General features: G+C 40.2%; 1 protein-coding gene across 1 annotated transcript in view; it reads left to right on the top strand.

The window, feature by feature from the left end:
* Window positions 1–18,802, top strand: part of LOC102254069 (filaggrin-2-like) — a 108,291-nt gene that overhangs the window by 79,455 nt on the left and 10,034 nt on the right. The window contains exons 18-19 of the mRNA XM_014530175.1: window positions 13,924–13,977; window positions 18,025–18,129. Coding sequence (XP_014385661.1) covers window positions 13,924–13,977; window positions 18,025–18,129 — 159 coding nt within the window. The remainder of the gene's footprint in view (window positions 1–13,923; window positions 13,978–18,024; window positions 18,130–18,802) is intronic.

Here is an 18,802-nt window from a genome sequence, read left to right as displayed (position 1 = left end):
TCTCTACTTTTTCCCTGAGAGGCATGATTTCTTTTCTTTTTCTTTTTTTTCTTTTCTTTTTTTGGTTCTTAGTAAAGAGGTGTCCTCCAATAATTTTTGTTTGACTTGCCTAGAAAATTTTTTTATTCTATATATTTTTGGTCTCAAAAAGATTTCCATGCAATGCTGGAGAACTGAAAAGAAAAATGATATGAACTGAGGAATGCGATGATACGGGAGCAAGCATAAAGCGTTAAAGGGTCTGTGTATCTGCAGAAGTAGGACAAATTAGATTAATCTCAGAGAGAGAAGCAGATTGTGGGAGTTTATTCAAATGGAACAAGAATAAAAAAAAAGATTTTGGAAAGTCTGGCTTCAAAAATTAAAAAATTAATGTTATTTACCACACAATAAAGAGATAGTACAGGTTGATAAGTATAGCTTTATTGCCCTAGGACAGTGATGGCGAACCTATGACACGCGTGTCAGAGGTGACACGTGAACTCATTTTTTTGGTTGATTTTTCTTTGTTAAATGGTATTTAAATATATAAAATAAATATCAAAAATATAAATCTTTGTTTTACTATGGTTGCAAAGATAAAAAAATTTCTATATGTGACACGGCACCAGAGTTAAATTAGGGTTTTTCAAAATGCTGACACGCCAAGCTCAAAAGGTTCGCCATCACTGCCCTAGGAGGTACCTGTGCCATCAGCCCTGAGGCATGTTGGCTAACTGCTTCCCTCCATCTCTTCCCCAGGCATCCTCCAGAGACCTGCACCAAGGACTATTGGTGTATTACCTTCCTCCATATGTTTGCTGGGCTACTTACATACAGGGGCCATGGGCTGGTGCTATGTTCTCCCTCTTTGGGCAGCCTTCCAAGGTCCCTGGTCCGGGCCTCTTGGGATGTCCTCCTGTGCCACAAAATTCAGTCCCTGCTTGCAGCTTCAAGGAGTGTCCTTCCTTTGTCCTGGGATCTCAGTCTGTCCAGTTGCTCCCATGTGCTCTGGCTTCTCTCTTTGGGAAGCAGTCATCCTCCCTGACTCAATTGAGCCAAAACCTTCTCTTGTCCAGCCACATTTTTAAAGATTTGGAATTTTGTTCTCTTTTATACACATAAACCTCTATAGGGTCTTTGTTTTCCTCCCAAGGAAATCCTTGTTTTTCCTCTATGGTTAGAACAGTTCAGCGAACACATTTCAAAATAAGCAGTATATTATTTATTTATTTATTTTGGCCTTTTTTTAAAAAAAATTGTTTTATTGCTTAAAGTATTACAAAGAGTATTACATATGTCTCCTGTTTTTTCCTGCCCTTATCAATCCCCCGGCCTCCCCTATCCCCCAGTGTCTTATGTCCATTGGTTATTAAGCAGTATATTATTTATTTTGATATATGCTTTCCCGGCCAGCTGAAATATTTTACATGAGTAACAAGTCCACAATGCTGCCACAGCTCCTTTATCCTGACATTCAAGTGGCTCCTTTCTATGTGGGAGGCATAAGAGCTCCTTTGTTGGTTTTTCTCTTTCTGTCTCAGGAATGAAGAGAGAACATTACCAATAGGAATGGGACCCACTGAGCACTGAGTGATCCAAGGAGTGGAAAATCCTAAACATGTAATTTCAGATGGTTCCCATTCCATGAAGATCTCTAATTGTCTTCTTCTCTTGCTCTCTCTTCAGTGATACCAGAAATAGAATTCTTCTTAGAAAGTGATGGAGAAGAAATCGAGGAGAGGCCTAATGACCAACTAAGCCTGGAACAAGGTGATTGCAAACAGATAAAAACTGATTCTCTTCTGCTAAGAGGAAAGGAGAATGGGAAGTGGGCCTGAGTCCTGAGTGGAGTCTGGGAATTAAGGAAGACCTGTTGAAGAGCCTAGAAAAGGAAGGGAGGGCTGTTTGTATGAGAGTCTGACCAGGGGCTGATCCTAGAGGAAGAGCTATGACAAGATACCATTATCCCAATAACCAAGATAGAGGATTAGGAACCCAGTGTGTCAAGAAACCAGATTTAAAGACGATGCTAACCTGGAAGTAATTATGATTTAGAGAGATCCTGCTGGAGAAGATTCTATGGCTGTGATGTGCCCTTGACTGGAATCGAACCTGGGACCCTTTGGTCCGCAGGCCGACACTCTATCCACTGAGCCAAACCAGCTAGGGCAAGAAACCAGATTTAAAGACGATGCTAACCTGGAAGTAATTATGATTTAGAGAGATCCTGCTGGAGAAGATTCCCTATGGCTGTGGGTGACAAGATGAGTGTGAAGCTGTGAAGGGCTAAGAACTATGGGCCTAAGGTCAACATTACAGAAGAGATCCTGGATGATGACAAAGGGACTGATTTAAATGTGGGAGATGCTGTTCAGGAGCAGGAATATTCAAGGAGATGGGCAGTCATAAGGAGAGAAGAAAGGAAGTGATGAGATATGCAAGAGGGGATGTGGGTATTTTGAGAGATGAAGAAAAAGGGGAAATTAAAGGCAAGGAAAAGGGTTAGAGGACACAGTAACAACAACCATATTACTAAGAACTCACTTATAGATGATTTACTCTGGCAGTTGTGGGCTTAGTGCTCACAGCTGCCCTTGGGGGGAAGTATCACTTTCTGTCCACTTGCAGAATAGGAGACTGAAATCTTCGAGGCCATGTATGTAGTTGGCCTGAGGTCAAATGAGCAAGATGAACCAGGCATTCTGAATCCAGGGTCTGTGTGCCTAACCCTATACACAGCCAGATTATTTCACGGAAAAGAAAGAAACATGAGTCAAAAGTAGAGAACTATGCAGAGAGAAATATACAGAAACAAGAATACCAGGAACTGGAGGAAGTACAGGAGAATCAGACTTGAACCTCATATAAATCCAACAAGACAGAGAAACAGACATGCTTAGGGAGGGTGTAGTGTGAAGTGGGGTGGGACAGGAGACATGACTTTGTAGAAAGTCAGGTAAAGTCACCAGTCAGGTGTAGTGCTGACAACAAAAACCGGTTCCCTAAGTCATGGGTGACAAGAAAAGCCATTTCTGGTTTCTGAGTGGCTTGTGGATGATCTCAGTGAGATGGCCTGGCTGAGGACAGGGGGCAGCTGATGGCAAGAGATGAGTAGGATCCTCCTGGTCCAGATGGGCTCTGTATTGATACCTGGGGGAGGGGATCTTGAACTCCTACTTTATAAAAGGTAAATGAGATTAGGGGAGAATGTCACAGCCTATACTTCAATTTTTGAAATAAACCTCTCATTTCTTCTCACAGGAACTGGTGATACTTCTTATCAAAGAGTGATGTGGTTAGGCCCAGATGCCTGTAATTACAAAGGTCTATTCCTGTTTACTGTTCTATGACCCTTTGCTTCCTTGTCCCATCTGGCAGGTGCTATGGTAGGAGGGCTGCTTCTTTTTAGTACTAATTGCCCAGAATAGTCAGTCTTTGCATTGGCAATTTCACCAAGGATTTATAGATAACAGAGTCTTCATTTTTCTGGTTGCCTGGGAGAGTCGCTCCTTCCATACTCCTGAAATGCACTTGCTGCCAGCTTCTGACAGCCTGGGCTTGGAACTAATGCCAATGCACTTGGCTTCACAGTTTTCTGCCTCTGTCTTGCTTGAATCTGGCTGCAGCCTTGCTTTCACATCACAACTAATGGTGGCCAGCACTGCAGTGAGGGTGATGGGGTAAGGGTGATGAATGTGTTCCCCCTAGGTCAGGGTCTCTCACCTGTTGGGTCCCTCACACAGGACCATGGATGCCATGTGCTTCCTAAGCAAACCCTCTCCCATCATCTCTGGGGCAGCAGGTTTGGAGCTGCTCTAAAAACAACATAAAAGTCATTATTACGTAGTTTATACTGGGATGTCTTATTTAAGAAAGGATGTTCTAAATTAGTAATACATTTTTATAAAAGAAAAAATCTTTAAGAATGATTTTGAAAGCACCATTATATTTTAGCAAATCAGGCCCTAACCGGTTTGGCTCAGTGGATATTTTAGCAAATCACATTTTGTCAAAAAAGTTAATAAGAATATAAAATATCTAACATGCGTCAATCCATATTCTTAGCAGTTCATCTACCACAGCAGCTGATGGGAATAGGAGAGGTGAGAGGAAAGAATCGGAATGAGTAATGAGCAGAGAAGTGCTTCAATGTGTGTGTGTGTGTGCGCACGCAGGGTGTTGGTTTTTGGGGGAGGAGGAGGTGATATTATAACCCAAATGATGCACAGCAAACCACCAATAAATGTGCGGAAGAGCCTGACTCAGCTGGGACAGTTGACTGTGACCAGCACAGGCCAGGGAAGGACTGTGCTTCATGCCCCACCCACAAGAGGAGGCTCCAAGATGTGGCACAAACCATGCACCAGGGCCAAGGTTCTATGTTAAAATTGTGGGAATTAATATTTAAATAATCGTTACATAAATTACTTTGCTTAGAAAAACAGTACTATATGGAAAAATCCAAGCTGCAATGAAAAATATTTATCTATTCATACACTAGTGAGGTTTGTGGGAACAGAGTAGGGTGGGTCAATGGAATAAAACATGAACAGAGGAGGCTCACATTGGGGAAGGGGGTATGCTGGTCCTGGGTGGTTTACTCAGGGATTCATTCCTTATGGGTTTATGCTCTGCTCTGCCCTCTATCTCTTGCCACAGACTATGCGTACTTGCTTGTCATCTTGCTACTGCTTCCTGCTGAGCTCCTCACCTGGGTGATACCAGCAAGAGAGTAGATGTGGGGGGGAGGGGAGCAAGAGAGAAGCATGGTATTTCCCCATCACAGTCTTGGGCAACAATTCTGGCATTGGCTACACCTCCCATGACTCTACCTCCCACCAACCAATCCAGCCATGGTCCAGCTTCTACCTATCCAGTGACACATGCGCTCACCCTAGATCGCTCCCATAGCTTCCTGTTGACTAGTCTTTGGGTTGCCAAATTCCTGCAATTGGAATTGTCAGCTCTACCATCAGCTGTATAACTAATCCCCTGGATTAAATTCCCTCTGATCCAAAAGCTTAGAGAGCTTTGTATTTTCCTGTTAGATTCTAATTGATGCAGGGAGTGACTAAAATATCTATGAATCTAAACGTGGTCTAGATACAGCCCAGCCTGAACGTGTACCCTTAGAGCTCCGCCATGACACACCAGAGATAAATGCAACTGAAACAGGTACAACCAGTGACAATGAGGATGCACTAAAAAGCCAACAAGCAAATGAACAATGTGCCCAAGAGTCTAAGACAGCGGTAAGACTGTTTGATGAGTGTGGAGGGGAACTGGCAGGTGGAGGGATTTGGTATTGTGGGTTAAGGCACAGGGAAGACTATGGTGATGATTGAGTGCTAAAAAGACAAATATAAAGAAAGACAAACTAGATGTAGAAAAGGCATTCACAGTTCACAGGAATAATTAAGAAATAGAAATAGAAAAGAAGAGCGTAGAAAACATACTAGTAACAAGGAATGGATAAACTGAAAAATCAGGTGGGTAGCAAGTCCCCATCTATGGTGAGGCCTGGAGAACCTGGGTCACATGCAAGGAGGATCTCACTCTTGGCAGCTTCTTGTATCCTGCACAGCTACAGTGCTTCCCCCTAGACCCTGCTGGCCATGGGGACACTGATAAAAAACTAGAGAGAGAAAGGGAGAAGGAAGAGAGAAAAATGCAGAGGGAAATAATAACAATAAATAGAAAAAAATTTGGGGAGACACAAAGACAATTATGTTGAGAATAAATAAAGGACAATGACTGAAGAATGGTCATCTATGTCTGATTTGAGAAGTCATCACAAAGAAGGCATAAAGGGGTGTTCCCAACACCATTAAGAAGTAAAGATGTCCACAAAATAAATTTTTTAAAAAAAGGCCCTGGAACCCATTCAGATAAAAATAGGCTTTTTTCCCCCCAGAAAGTAAAACATCGAAAGGCACAGAGAGCCTGGCTGGTGTGGCTCAGTGGTTGAGAGTTAACTCAGGAACCAAGAGGTCATCAGTTCCATTTCCAGCCAGGTACATGCCCACTAGGGGTGTGTGCAGGAGGCAGCTGATCCATGATGTTGCTCTCTCATCGATGTTTCTCTCTATCCCTCTCCCTATCACTCTCTCTAAAAATCAATAAAAACATTTTTTTAAAAAGAGAGGCACAAAGAAAGGACAGGGTTGAGCAGCAAGAAAGGACAGGGTTGGAGGAGCTTTCCTCTGCAGTGGAATTACAGGAAGAAGGACTTATTGATTGTCATGAGGGTGCTCACTCCCTTAGGGGAGGCTAATGAAATTCTTCATTTATTACGATTTTGTCCAGGAGCAGAGCTACTCCACCAGGGAAACAAAACCAGTTCCTGCTCTGTAGACCCAGTGCATATAAAGGAGGAAAAGCCATGTTTAAATTTGGGAGTTAAATCTGAAGCCCAAGCAAGGACTGACTGTAACCAAGTGTCTGACAGTATAGGTAAGGCTGGCTGAAAGAATGTGTGATGTGAATCTCGGAACCAGGCAAGGGTCTGGGACATGTCATCAGGGCTCATGGAGACAGTCCTGGTGACCTTGGTTAGAGGTAGAAAGGGGAGGGAACAAGTGCCTTATGCAGGGATTCAGCAGGAAAATTTCCCCAGTAATTGTAAAAAAATATCAAAAACAGAAATGGTAAATGTAAATATTGATATCAGAGAGTATATCTATATTCAGAGAGAGGAAGATATTGGGGTAAGAGTTAAAGGAAAAGGAAAAATTTCAGAGAGCCAAGATATTCATGAAAGGAGATTAATAAAAACATTTACAGAAAGACAAGGAGGGGTATAATGAAATACCTTTGCCAGAAATCAGCATAATTAGCAAAAATGAACTGAACCAAGAGACTTTGCTTGGGGTGATGGGCGATTGACACAGTGTGCAAATGATGTTTTATTGAGTTGTACACTTGAACCTATACGGTTTTGTCAACGAGTATCACCCCAATAAATTAAATTAAAAATAAAATTAATTAATAAATAAAAATATATAATTTGATACTATTTTTAAAATTTAAGGTTTTATGTATGTATACTTCTCTCTGATCCATCTTTCTAGCTAATAAATATTCAGACATGTTTGGAATGATACAAAGAAAGAATTAAAAAAAAGGTAGAATGAGTGTGGAGACAATAGGTATAAAGAGAGTGGAGGTAAGAGATAGAGAGAAGATGGGAGTTGAGGTAGAATGGGGGTGGGAATAGAAGGCAGAGTGAGAGTGGGGGTAAGAATAGTGCTTCAGGTTACACAAAGCAGTTTTCTGTGCATGAACTTCACCATCTTTTTGGTAGGTTTTGAAGCAACCTGCAGGTCATGCACATCAGGCACAGACAAAAGGGATCTGAGTTAACTTAGCTTCTAGGACTTCCTAGTGATCTCATGAGTCCCGAGTGCACTCAGTGGACTCATGGCCCCATCCTGGGACATTAGAGGTTGTTTCTCCTTTGTGCAGAGATCAACAGGAAGAAATTCACTGAAGGAGATGGACCCTCCAAAGCTTCCACCTCAGCATTGAAAAGGAAAACTGGTAAGGAGGTGGGAACTCAGGGCTTGGGGTGCAGGAACCTCAATTAAGAGCTACTGTTTCCTAAAGCATCAATTCTGAGTTCATCCTATACCACAGATCTAGTTTATTTTGGAATCCCATTCTCTGTGTTTATTTTACTCGACCTTTTGGGATGTGCAAGTTAATAAGAAATTATTATATTTATATTTTTTAAACATGAGGACTATTAATTCATAGGTATTGTTAATTAACCTATGCACCCATCTATTGATTATATAGTAGAAATAGGCTAGCAAAGTAGTGAATTTATTTTAAAACTAATTCTATGACTATAAATTGTTGGATTTATGCAGTGATTTCTATAGAGAAGAGAAAGCTACAATATTTCTTTATTGGAAGGTCATATGTCATCTAATCACAAAGTTTGAATAGCGTTGAGGGTCAATTCCTCCAGCTCTCCTGTGTTAGCAGAAATGGATAAGGTGTTTTGAAACCCAAATTGTTGATTTTTAGAGAGTTTTCCAGCAGGTCATGACATATAGAATGACTTTTCAAAATACCTTTGCAAATAGTGTCTTACTTTTTTTCTTTACAACAGCCCTGAGTAGTGAGCAGGATGGCCATTGTTACTCTTGTTTCTAAATGAGAAAACAAAATCACATAAATGTTTCGAGGTCTTCCACAAAGTCTCATGGAGATAAAGGGAAAAGAAAAGACCAGCTTCCTGGATTCTGGGTTATTTCCTTTGTAAAGCTGGAGCTCAACGTAGTTATCAAAATGCTGTTTCCTCAATCCTATGTGTAGCATGAGTAGTCATAAAATCTGCAGGTCTTTAGAGCACAAAGTGGTGATTGATTTTCCCTTTCTTCTTTCTCAGAGTATAGTAGAAACATGTCTATTTAGGAAAACCCACTAGGAAATGACCCCCCCCCAAAAAAAGATATTACCTTGTCTTGAAGTTACAACAGAACACTATTATAAATAATATTTTTGTTCTAAAAGTTCTCTATATTTATTAATGTAAAATGTAAGTTTCCTTCCATTTTTAGAGAGTGTACATTCTGACTTGTGGCTTAGTGTAGGCAAAGTGCTCTGAAAGGTGGTCCCAAAATGGGTCTACTGCTCAAACACAAGAGAAGATTATTTCAAGGAGCACCAGGAGGTAGAAGTGGCTCTCTACCAGCATTCCTCTTAACACAAGATTTCCAAGGTCTCCCCACAAAGAAACAGCAGGTGAAGGAATTGTGAAATGACAATAGAAGGGGTAAGAGGTAGAAGAGAGAGAAGTGAAAGAAGGTAAGATTCAAGCAGAGCATAGGTGCTCTTTACCAGTGACTTTCTGCTCTGGGGATAGTGAATGGGAGCATCACTAACCTACAAGGCAGGTGACTTAAAGGGATGGACCAGGTGCCCTGTGTGCAGGCCATGGCATACATGGGTTTTGTTGATTTTTCAAGTTGTATTAGGGAATTATTAGGGAATTCCATGCTCCATTGATTCCTTGGTCTCATACTGAGACACCTAAAGAATCCTATTCCTTGTTCAATGATCAATAAACTAGATCCCTTAGAATCAAGCAAAGGAGGAGAGACCCAAGAAGCCACCTGTTTATAATTCTAAATTGTATCAGATAAGATTATATTTCTGGACAAATATCCAGAGTCTAAATCCAGAGCTCTGTTTTTTGGATGAATCTTTTCTCTGAAGTTCTCTATATGCATTGACTCATTACTTCTTGGATACAATTTTAAGCATTTGACTTTTTCAATCCTATTGGGAAATTGTAGGAAGCAAGAGGCATTATAAGTGGTTGTTCAACTGGATAAATGTATTCAATTAACATATTGAAAATGTATCAATAATACACTAGTAAATAACAGCCATTTTTACTATGCACTGTCATATCTATTAATGCTAAAGTGTTCATATTCTATACAACATAGTGAGTGAGCACAGTATTTCACTATCTGTTGATAATATTGTCATTACTGCAAAACTTAGATCGTCTTCAAAGAATAATCTGTGCTAACATTAATTACTAATGGAAAAATAGTTTAGACCAACTACTCTCAAACTTAAATGATACTTAAACTATTGACTTACAGTTTGATTTTTCACAGGGCTTTTGTGAATACAAGTTCATTTTGTCTTCACAAAAAAATTAACAGGGAGATAGGGTAAGTAGGTTATCCCAGCATTAACAGTGGAGGAAAATGGAGATAATGTTTGAGGGTCATTTATTAATTCACATGGAAAGTAAAATGGAGAGCCAGGCAGGAGCCCAGCATTATGACCCTGAGCTCTAGAACTGGGTACAATTGAGAGAAAGAGAAAAATGATAATCTCAACATTGAAATTATCACAAACCCTACCTGTTGTGTGAGTTGCGATAGACTATGTAAGACCACTGCAAACAAATACTGTTCTCTCTCTTTTACTTTATAGAGTCCATTGATTTCATAAAATCACCTACATCTAGAAAAATACTTTGCAAAACAGGTAAGAGCAAGCAAATAAGAACTTTTCATGGTTACAAATGAACAGGATTTTTGCTTTGTTTTTACAAAAGGTGCTATTTTTTTCTTAATACCTTTATACTAAAATACAAATTTGCTTTAATTTAATATTGTTCATATTTTAACTTTTGTATTTGTAATGGCTGGGACAATTAAACCTAAAGAGGTCAATCACTCAGACTCAATACAGTTTCAATTTTTTTCTCAAGTAAATATTCCAAAGGGTTCTAGAATGTGAAGGAGGGAGGAATTCTATTTCACAAAGTCATTCTAGGAAGAAGCCAAATGAGAGATCTGCCTTCTTCAATTCCAGATTTCTAAGACCACCTTGGGAAAGAAGCAGAGCTAAAATATAATACAATTACAGACATGAACACAAATCCATAAGCTACATGTAAAAGAAGAAAGAGAATGCAGTGCAAAATACAGAGGGCCAAAAACAAACAAACAAACAAACAAAAAACAGAGAAGCCCTGCTAGTGTGGCTCAGTTTGGTCAGCATCCTCCCATGCACCCAGAAGTCACTGGTTTGATTCCCTATTGGGGCACATGTTAGGGCTGAAGGCCCCATGCCCAGTAGGGGTGTGTGCAGGAGGCAGCTGATCCATGATGTTGCTCTCTCATTGATGTTTCTCTCTATCCCTCTCCCTACCACTCTCTCTAAAAATCAATTAAAACATTTTTTTTAAAAAGAGAGGCACAAAGAAAGGACAGGGTTGAGCAGCAAAAAAGGACAGGGCTGGGGGAGCTTTCCTCTGCAGTGGAATTATAGGAAGAAGGGCTTATTGATTGTCGTGAGGGTGCTCACTCCCTTAGGGGAGGCTAATGAAATTCTTCATTTATTACAATTTTGTCCAGGAGCAGAGCTACTCCACCAGGGAAACAAAACCAGTTCCTGCTCTGTAGACCCAGTGCATATAAAGGAGGAAAAGCCATGTTTAAATTTGGGAGTTAAATCTGAAGCCCAAGCAAGGACTGACTGTAACCAAGTGTCTGACAGTATAGGTAAGGCTGGCTGAAAGAATGTGTGATGTGAATCTCGGAACCAGGCAAGGGTCTGGGACATGTCATCAGGGCTCATGGAGACAGTCCTGGTGACCTTGGTTAGAAGTAGAAAGGGAAGGGAACAAGTGCCTCATGCAGGGAATTCAACAGGAAAATTTCCCCAGTAATTGGAAAAAATATCAAAAACAGAAATAGTAGATGTAAAAGTTGATATCAGAGAGTGTATCTATATTCAGAGAGAGGAAGATATTGGGGTAAGAGTTAAAGAAAAATTTCAGAGAGCTAAGATATTCATGAAAGGAGATTAATAAAAACATTCACAGAAAGACAAGGAGAGGTATAAAGAGATACCTTTGCCAGAAACCAGCATAATTAGCAAAAATGAGCTAAACTAAGGGACTTTGCTTGGGGTAATGGGTGATTGATGCAGTGTGCAAATGATGTTTTATTGCATTGTACACTTGAAACTTATACGGTTTTGTCAACGAGTATCACCCCAATAACTTAAATCTACACTAATAAAAGACAAAGATGCTAACTGACTGTACCTTTGCTACACCCAAGCCACGCCCACCAGCCAATCAGAGCTACTATATGCAAATTAACCCAACCAAGATGGTGGCTGGCAGCCATGGAGCTGGAGCAAGCAGGAGGCTTGGTTGCCCTGGCGATGAAGGAAGCCAAACTTCCCGCTTGCCTGACTGGCTGTGGCCTCCGCAAAAGGCAACAAAGTTTCAATTATAGAAGCCAAATAAATCCCAAATACCTGCTTCCAGCCAGCCTCCACTGGGAACCCACCCTGATCCAGAACACCCATCAGGGCAAACCAGCCGGCCCCCACCCATGCACCAGGCCTCTAGCCTATATAATAAAAGGGTAATATGCAAATTGACCGTAACAGCAGAGTGACTGGGAATCACTGGTCACTATGACACACACTGACCACCAGGAGGCAGGCGCTCAAGGCAGGAGCTGTCCCCTGGTGGTCAGTGTGCTCCCACAGGGGGAGCTCTGCTCAGCCACAAGCCAGGCTGACGGCTGCCAGTACAGCCGTGGTGGTGGGAGCCTCTCCCCACTCCTCAGCAGTGTTAAGGTTGTCTGACTGCAGCTAGGCCTGCTCCCCACTGGCAATTGGACATCCCCTGAGGGCTCCCAGGCTGCTAGAGGGATGTCTGACTGCCAGCTTAGGCCCAATCCTCGGGGACCTGGCCTAAGCCAGCAGGTGGTCATTCCCAGAGGGGTCCCAGACTGCGAGAGGGCACTGGCCGGGCTGAGGGACCCTCCCAAGTGCACAAATTTTTGTGCACTGGGCCTCTAGTTAAAAATAAAATTAATAAACAAAAATATTAAAAATATATAATTTGATATCATTTTTAAAATTTAGGCTTTATGTATGTACTAGAGGCCCAGTGCACGAAATTTGTGCACAGGAGTGGGGGTCCTCCAGCCCAGCCTGCACCCTCTCCAATCCATGATACCTCTCATAATCCAGAACCATTGGCTCCTAACCACTCACCGTTCTGCCTGCCTGATGCCCCTAACTGCTTCCCTGCTGGCCTGATGGCCCTAACTGCTCTCCCCTGCTGGTCTGATCCCCCTAACTGCCTATGTGCTCTCCTTTCCTCTCTGCACCCTGCAGACCCCCGGCGCAGGTGTGCTGAGAGCTCTCTGCTGCGGCCCTGCTCCCGTCCTGATTGGTCGTTATGTGATGGCATCCTGACCAATTTGCATATCCCTCTATTATTAGAATAGATACTTCTCTGATCCATTTTTCCAGCTAATAAATATTTAAACAAGTTTAGAATGATACAAAGAAAGAATGAAAAAAAGAGGTAGAATGAGGGTGGAGATAATAGATAAAAGAGAGTGGAGGTAAGAGATAGAGTGAAGATGGGAGTTGAGGTAGAATGGGGGTGGGGATAGCAGGCAGAGTGAGAGTGGGGGTAAGAAAAGTGCTTCAGGTTGGGCAAAGCTGCCCACTATGCATGAACTTCACCACCTTATTGGTAGGACCTGAAGCAACCTGCAGGTCATGCACATCAGGCACAGACTAGAGCAGTGATGGCGAACCTATGACACGCGTGTCAGAGGTGACACGCGAAGTCATTTTTTTGGTTGATTTTTCTTTGTTAAATGGCATTTAAATATATAAAATAAATATCAAAAATATAAGTCTTTGTTTTACGATGGTTGCAAATATCAAAAAATTTCTATATGTGACATGGCACCAGAGTTAAGTTAGGGTTTTTCAAAATGCTGACACGCCGAGCTCAAAAGGTTTGCCATCACTGGACTAGAGGGACCTGAGTTAACTTAGCTTCTAGGTATTTCTAGTGGTCTCATGTACTGGGGAAAGGGGTGAAGGAACTCTGTTTCACAAAATCATTCTGTGAAGAAGCCAATTAAGAGACCTGCCTTCTTCAATTTCGAATTTCTAAGACCACTGTGGGAAAGAAGCAGAGCTAAAATATAATGCAATTACAGACATGAACACAAATCCATAAGCTATGTGTAAAAGAAGAAAGAGAATGCAGTGCAAAATACAGAGGGCCAAAAAAAAAAAACAAAACCAAAAAAACAGAGAAGCCCTGCTAGTGTGTGGCTCAGTTTGGTCAGCATCCTCCCATGCACCCAGACGTCTTAAGACCAGGTCTGTTCCTATCCCTCATAAACTGAAATACTAAGGTGTTTTTCAAAATCCTATTGAGAAATAACGGAAGACGCACGGCCAATCCTGGAATCCTACTTCTCAATTCTGAAGTTTTTAGTTTCTTTGGAACAAAGAGAGAATCAATAGATGAAAGATCCTTATAAACTAAAGCCTTCTGCACTATAAATCATGCTAAGTTCTGCAACTTTTATTTATTTATTTCTAATTTCTCACTACTACCTTTTTTTTTAGGAACTGTGGATCTTGGAAACAAATCTACTTTAGAAAAAGCTGAGAGGAAAAAAAGTAAGAGTGAATAAGATTTTGTTTGCTTTTGATGTAGAAATTAGTTTTTAAATACAAGAGTTTCATCATTATTATTATTTATAATATCATGGTAGGTAGAATGATGGTGTCTCAAGGATGTCCGTGCCCTAATCCCTGAAACATGTAATCTGTTATCTTACATGGTAAGTGAACTTTGCAGATTTAATTCTACTAGGGTCCTTAAAATGAGGGAGATTATCTTGGATACTCTGGGTGGCCCCAATATACTCCCCTAATCCTTAAAATGTGGAGAACCTTTCTTGGCTATGGAGAGAGGGATAAGTGACTATGGAAGAATGGTCAGAGAGATGCAATATTGCTGGCTCTGAAGATGGAAAAAGGGAATAGGATATGTGGGTGACCTTAAGAAGCAGAAACATCAAGTAAAGTTGTCCCCTACAGCCTCCAGAAAGGAATGAAAGTCTGTTACAAACTTGATTTTAGCCCAGTGAGGCCATTCATAATTCTGACATTAATTGTAAGATGATGAATTGTATTGTTTTAAGCCCACTATTTATAGTAAATTGTTATGGCAGCAATATGGAAATAATACAGACTTTGGTTCTTAAAAGTGGGTTATGGCTCTAAAACATTCCTAAAAATGTGGCAATGGCTTTGGGCAGTGGGTAGAGGCTGGAAGAATTTTAAGTAGAATGATTGAAAAAAAAAAAAGCCTAGATTGCCTTGAGCAGTTTGTAGAAATGCGGATGCTGAAGACCTAGGGAGGACTCTGAAGGAGGAAAGACATGGAAGAGAACATCTATGTTGTCTCAGAGAATTCATAAATCATCCTGAACAGCACAAGTATGTACGAACATGAAGGTTAAAGGTATGACTGGTGAAGGCTCAGAAGGGAATAAAGAATACGTTTTTGGAAACGTGAGGAAGAGGATTCTTATTATATAGTGACAGAAAGTGGAGCAAAATCCTGTCCTGCAGATATATAGAAAGCAGAACTTTCTGGATATACACTAAGGAGGTTTCTAGGTGATGAAGATGCAGCTGGTTTCTGTTTTGCTGCTTAAAGTAAAATGTGAGAAGAACAAAATAAACTGAGGGGAGGAGAACTGCTCAACAAAAAGAAATCAAGACTTGATGATTTCGATTGTCTTAGCTTACTCCGGCTACAAAAGATGCTAAAATTGAGATTCTCTGTCAGGTTAAGTGTGCTCTGTAGAATAACCAAGAGTGTGGCTGAACAACTTTTGCTAGAGCCTCGGAAGCAGCGAAAGATCAGAATATTTAGTCACAGAAATGTTCTTTGATGAGACTAAGCATGTAACTCATAGATCTCCTCAGCCATCTCAGCTGAACTAAAATATAGATATGTGATTATATAGGCAACATCTGTGGAGGAGCCGCTTGTCTAATGAAGCAAATCCCCATGACATACATGGGAGACCTATAAGGTTCTTGAGAATTTTATACCAACAGAAACAGAGATGTCCATGTCTAGTCCCTGGAGCCTCTAATCTGTCTCTTTAGATGGTGAAAGAGAGTTTGAAAATGGGGTTAAGGTAATGAAATGGGGCAATTATCCTGGATAATCTAGGTGGCCCCAGTCAAATCATGTAGATGCTTAAAATCAGAAAAACTCTCCTGCTGTGCAGAGAGGGCTTTGTGTCTATGGAATAATGATCAGAGATGTAAACTGGCTGTGTTTGAAGATGGAAGCAGAAGGCAATGAGTCAAGAAATGTGGGCAGCACTTAGAGCTGGAAAAGGTAAAAAAAAAAAAAAAAAGGATTCTTTCTTACTATAGCCTCCAGAAAAGAACAAAGCCCTGTGGGCACCTTAACGTGAGGCCAGTGAAACTTAGTTTGGACCTTTAGAACTGCAAGTTAAAAACCTGTGTTGCTTTAAGTTGCAAAGTTTTGAGGAATTTATTACAGACACAACAGAGAACTACCACCTTTCATAGGATTTTAAAAAAGAGAGAGAATATTTTACTTTTATATGATTACTTTACATCTTTCAAATAGGCAATTTATATTTTTTAAATGCTCACATTTTTGTTGCTTTTTTAATTTTAAAATCTATGAACTTTATAGACTTTGTTGGGTATCTTTTCAGATTTTTCCTGCCCATGTATTAACATATTTAGAATTACATTGCTTATCTGAGTTAATCTATTCCTAGTGTTACATTTCCCTTATTTTAATCAGTATATCAAGCACACATTTTGCCAATTTAAGAGTAGATACTTTTATTTCATTCCTGTTTTAATTTGCATTACTATAATTTTTTAGTGTAGTTGAGCATTTATCACTGGTTATTGGTCATCTGTTGCTCTTCTACAAATGCCTGGTATCTGTCTTATCTGTGTTGCTGTTATGTTGGTCATACTGTCCAATAATTAATATATTACATGTTAAATTTTGCAAATGTATATTGTTAATATTTTGTCTCATTTAATGTTAATTTTTAGGTTTTTAATTGTATGTTTTTTCCTAGAGAAGTTTGAAAATTTTAGATAGCTAAATCTGTCAGGGTTTTCTTTTATGGCTTTACATAAAATTTATACAAAGTTTTTAAAGATTTTATATTTGGTTCTAGAATATTTGAAAGTAGGTAAAAGTGGTTAATACATTTAACAACCTTTTTCTTCATAAGTTGGAATGCCCTTTATATGCCTTTTCTTTCCTGTATTCATGGATCTGTGTCTGCATTCTACACTGAAGAGCTACACTAGGGCGGTTTCCTTCTGGAAGGAAGACTCAGGGCATTTGTGAATCCCAGATATAATTATGCCTCTCTATCTCCCATACTTCCTAGGTGTTTCCTCCTCAGGTGCCTGCATCTTTGCTCTTCCTTCACTGCTAAAAACCATTCCACTGGCTGCAACTTCATCTTTCTCTCTAATAATCATTTGTCACTCAGACTTTTCATGCAGAAGGGTCAGATACAAGCAGGGCAAAGGCATTTCCAAAGAATATAAACAAATCCTCTACCCGTGGTCGGCAAACTGCGGCTCGCGAGCCACATGCGGCTCTTTGGCCCCTTGAGTGTGGCTCTTCCTAAGCCTTAGGAGTACCCTAATTAAGTTAATAACAATGTACCTACCTATATATTTTAAGTTTAAGAGATTTGGCTCTCAAAAGAAATTTCAATCGTTGTACTGTTGATATTTGGCTCTGTTGACTAATGAGTTTACCAACCACTGCGAGGCACTCCGAAGCATGGGAAAGAATGAAGCATCCTTACCAACAGAACAGAACTCAGATTTTCAGAATTGATCTAATACAATGCCATTAATCCCCAATTACTTTTGTCCTAATCACAATGCAGGAAAGAGCTGATCCCTTTCTTCCTTCCTTGGGGACAACAGCCTTCAATGACCAAAGAGCCATATTAGAGAAGTGTGGACAAGAGGAGATGAGGTCATAGAGTTAGATGATCAGAGCATTGGATGTAGCTTTTGATAAAGGGCACACCATTGTCAGACAGCACTAGTCCAGCTAGCCATGCAATTTGAAGATTGTTCTAGAGTTTCCTGAGCTCCTCTTTCAGCTTTGGAGAAAGCTGATGAGGAGAAAAAATGAGGTAAAGCAAGAGAACACAAATATCAAGTAGACACCCTCTCCATTAGGTTACCCATCATTATCCTCTCTGCCACTGAGTCAGAGCTCAAACAGGAGCTGCATGCACAGTGTTTGACTTTGTCTCCAGCTACCTAACTGCAGTGGAAGAGCATAGCTGGAGAGCTTCCTGCAGAACATGACAGCACCTGTATGTTTCATTGTCATGTAAGAATCAAGGGGGCTGACTGGATTGGGAGTTAGACAGTTTTATTGAAGCCTGTCTCTGCTAAAGCATTCTAATTGTATGAGGTTTCAGAGGTGAGATGAAGATGCACATCTTTCATTATGCAACAAAAATACCACTGAAACAAAACTGAGAAACTCTGGAGATTTGTGAAATAAAATTTCCTAAGAACCTCTGTCTTTATAGAAACAACCTCAACATGGGAGGACGTTTTACGTGTGCAATTTTAAAATGAGACACAATAAAGAAACTTCTCTTTCAGAGATAAGAAAGCACACAGATGGGACTATGGATTTTGATGCTGAAATACTTCCCGTGATCTGTGGAGAAATGGTGGGCATGTTAATTAAGAGAAAATTTGAACGAGGTAGGTTTCAAGGTTCACTTTAATCTGCAACCACTATGTGAGGGAATCACAAAAAGTAATGGAATACCCTGATCATTCAAGAAATTTGGGCCCCAGTTTTGTCTTGAGAAGAGGTAGGGTCCCCAAGATGATATTTTTACACTTTAAGAAATGGTGCATAAGTTCTCACTTCCACATGGAAGTGTCCATGAGGATGCCCAAGGAACCAAAGAGAAGTGCAGAAATGTCAGTCTGTGGATGGAAAATATTGCATATTTTACTTTGAATCAGCCTCCACCTTCATATCCTATACCCCTTCTGGAAACCATCATCAGGATATATGTTTAATGTAGTGAAAAGTTCACAAAATTTAGAACCAGAAAAATGTGAGTCCCAGCTTCAGCTCTGCCAAGAGTGACTGAATAAAGAATGGGACCTCTCTGAGCCTGATACTTCTCATCTAAGAAATGGATAATAATTAAAAACCTGCCTCATGGTGTGACTTTGAGAGTTAATTTACATATTGACTATAAAATGTGTTGTGATTTTTAACATAAAGCTTTCCAATAATTGTCTATTATGATAAGCTTCATATCAGATTAATATTCTTTTGTGAACAAATAAAATAAATAAATGTTTGCATCATAACTATTTTTAAATAGCTTTACTGAGCTATAACTCACATATCATATAA

Source organism: Myotis brandtii, unplaced genomic scaffold, assembly GCF_000412655.1.
Source record: "Myotis brandtii unplaced genomic scaffold, ASM41265v1 scaffold727, whole genome shotgun sequence".
Classification (NCBI taxonomy): Eukaryota; Metazoa; Chordata; class Mammalia; order Chiroptera; family Vespertilionidae; genus Myotis; species Myotis brandtii.
Note: the sequence above shows the minus strand (reverse complement) of the source record. Positions and strands in the feature narration are given on the sequence as shown.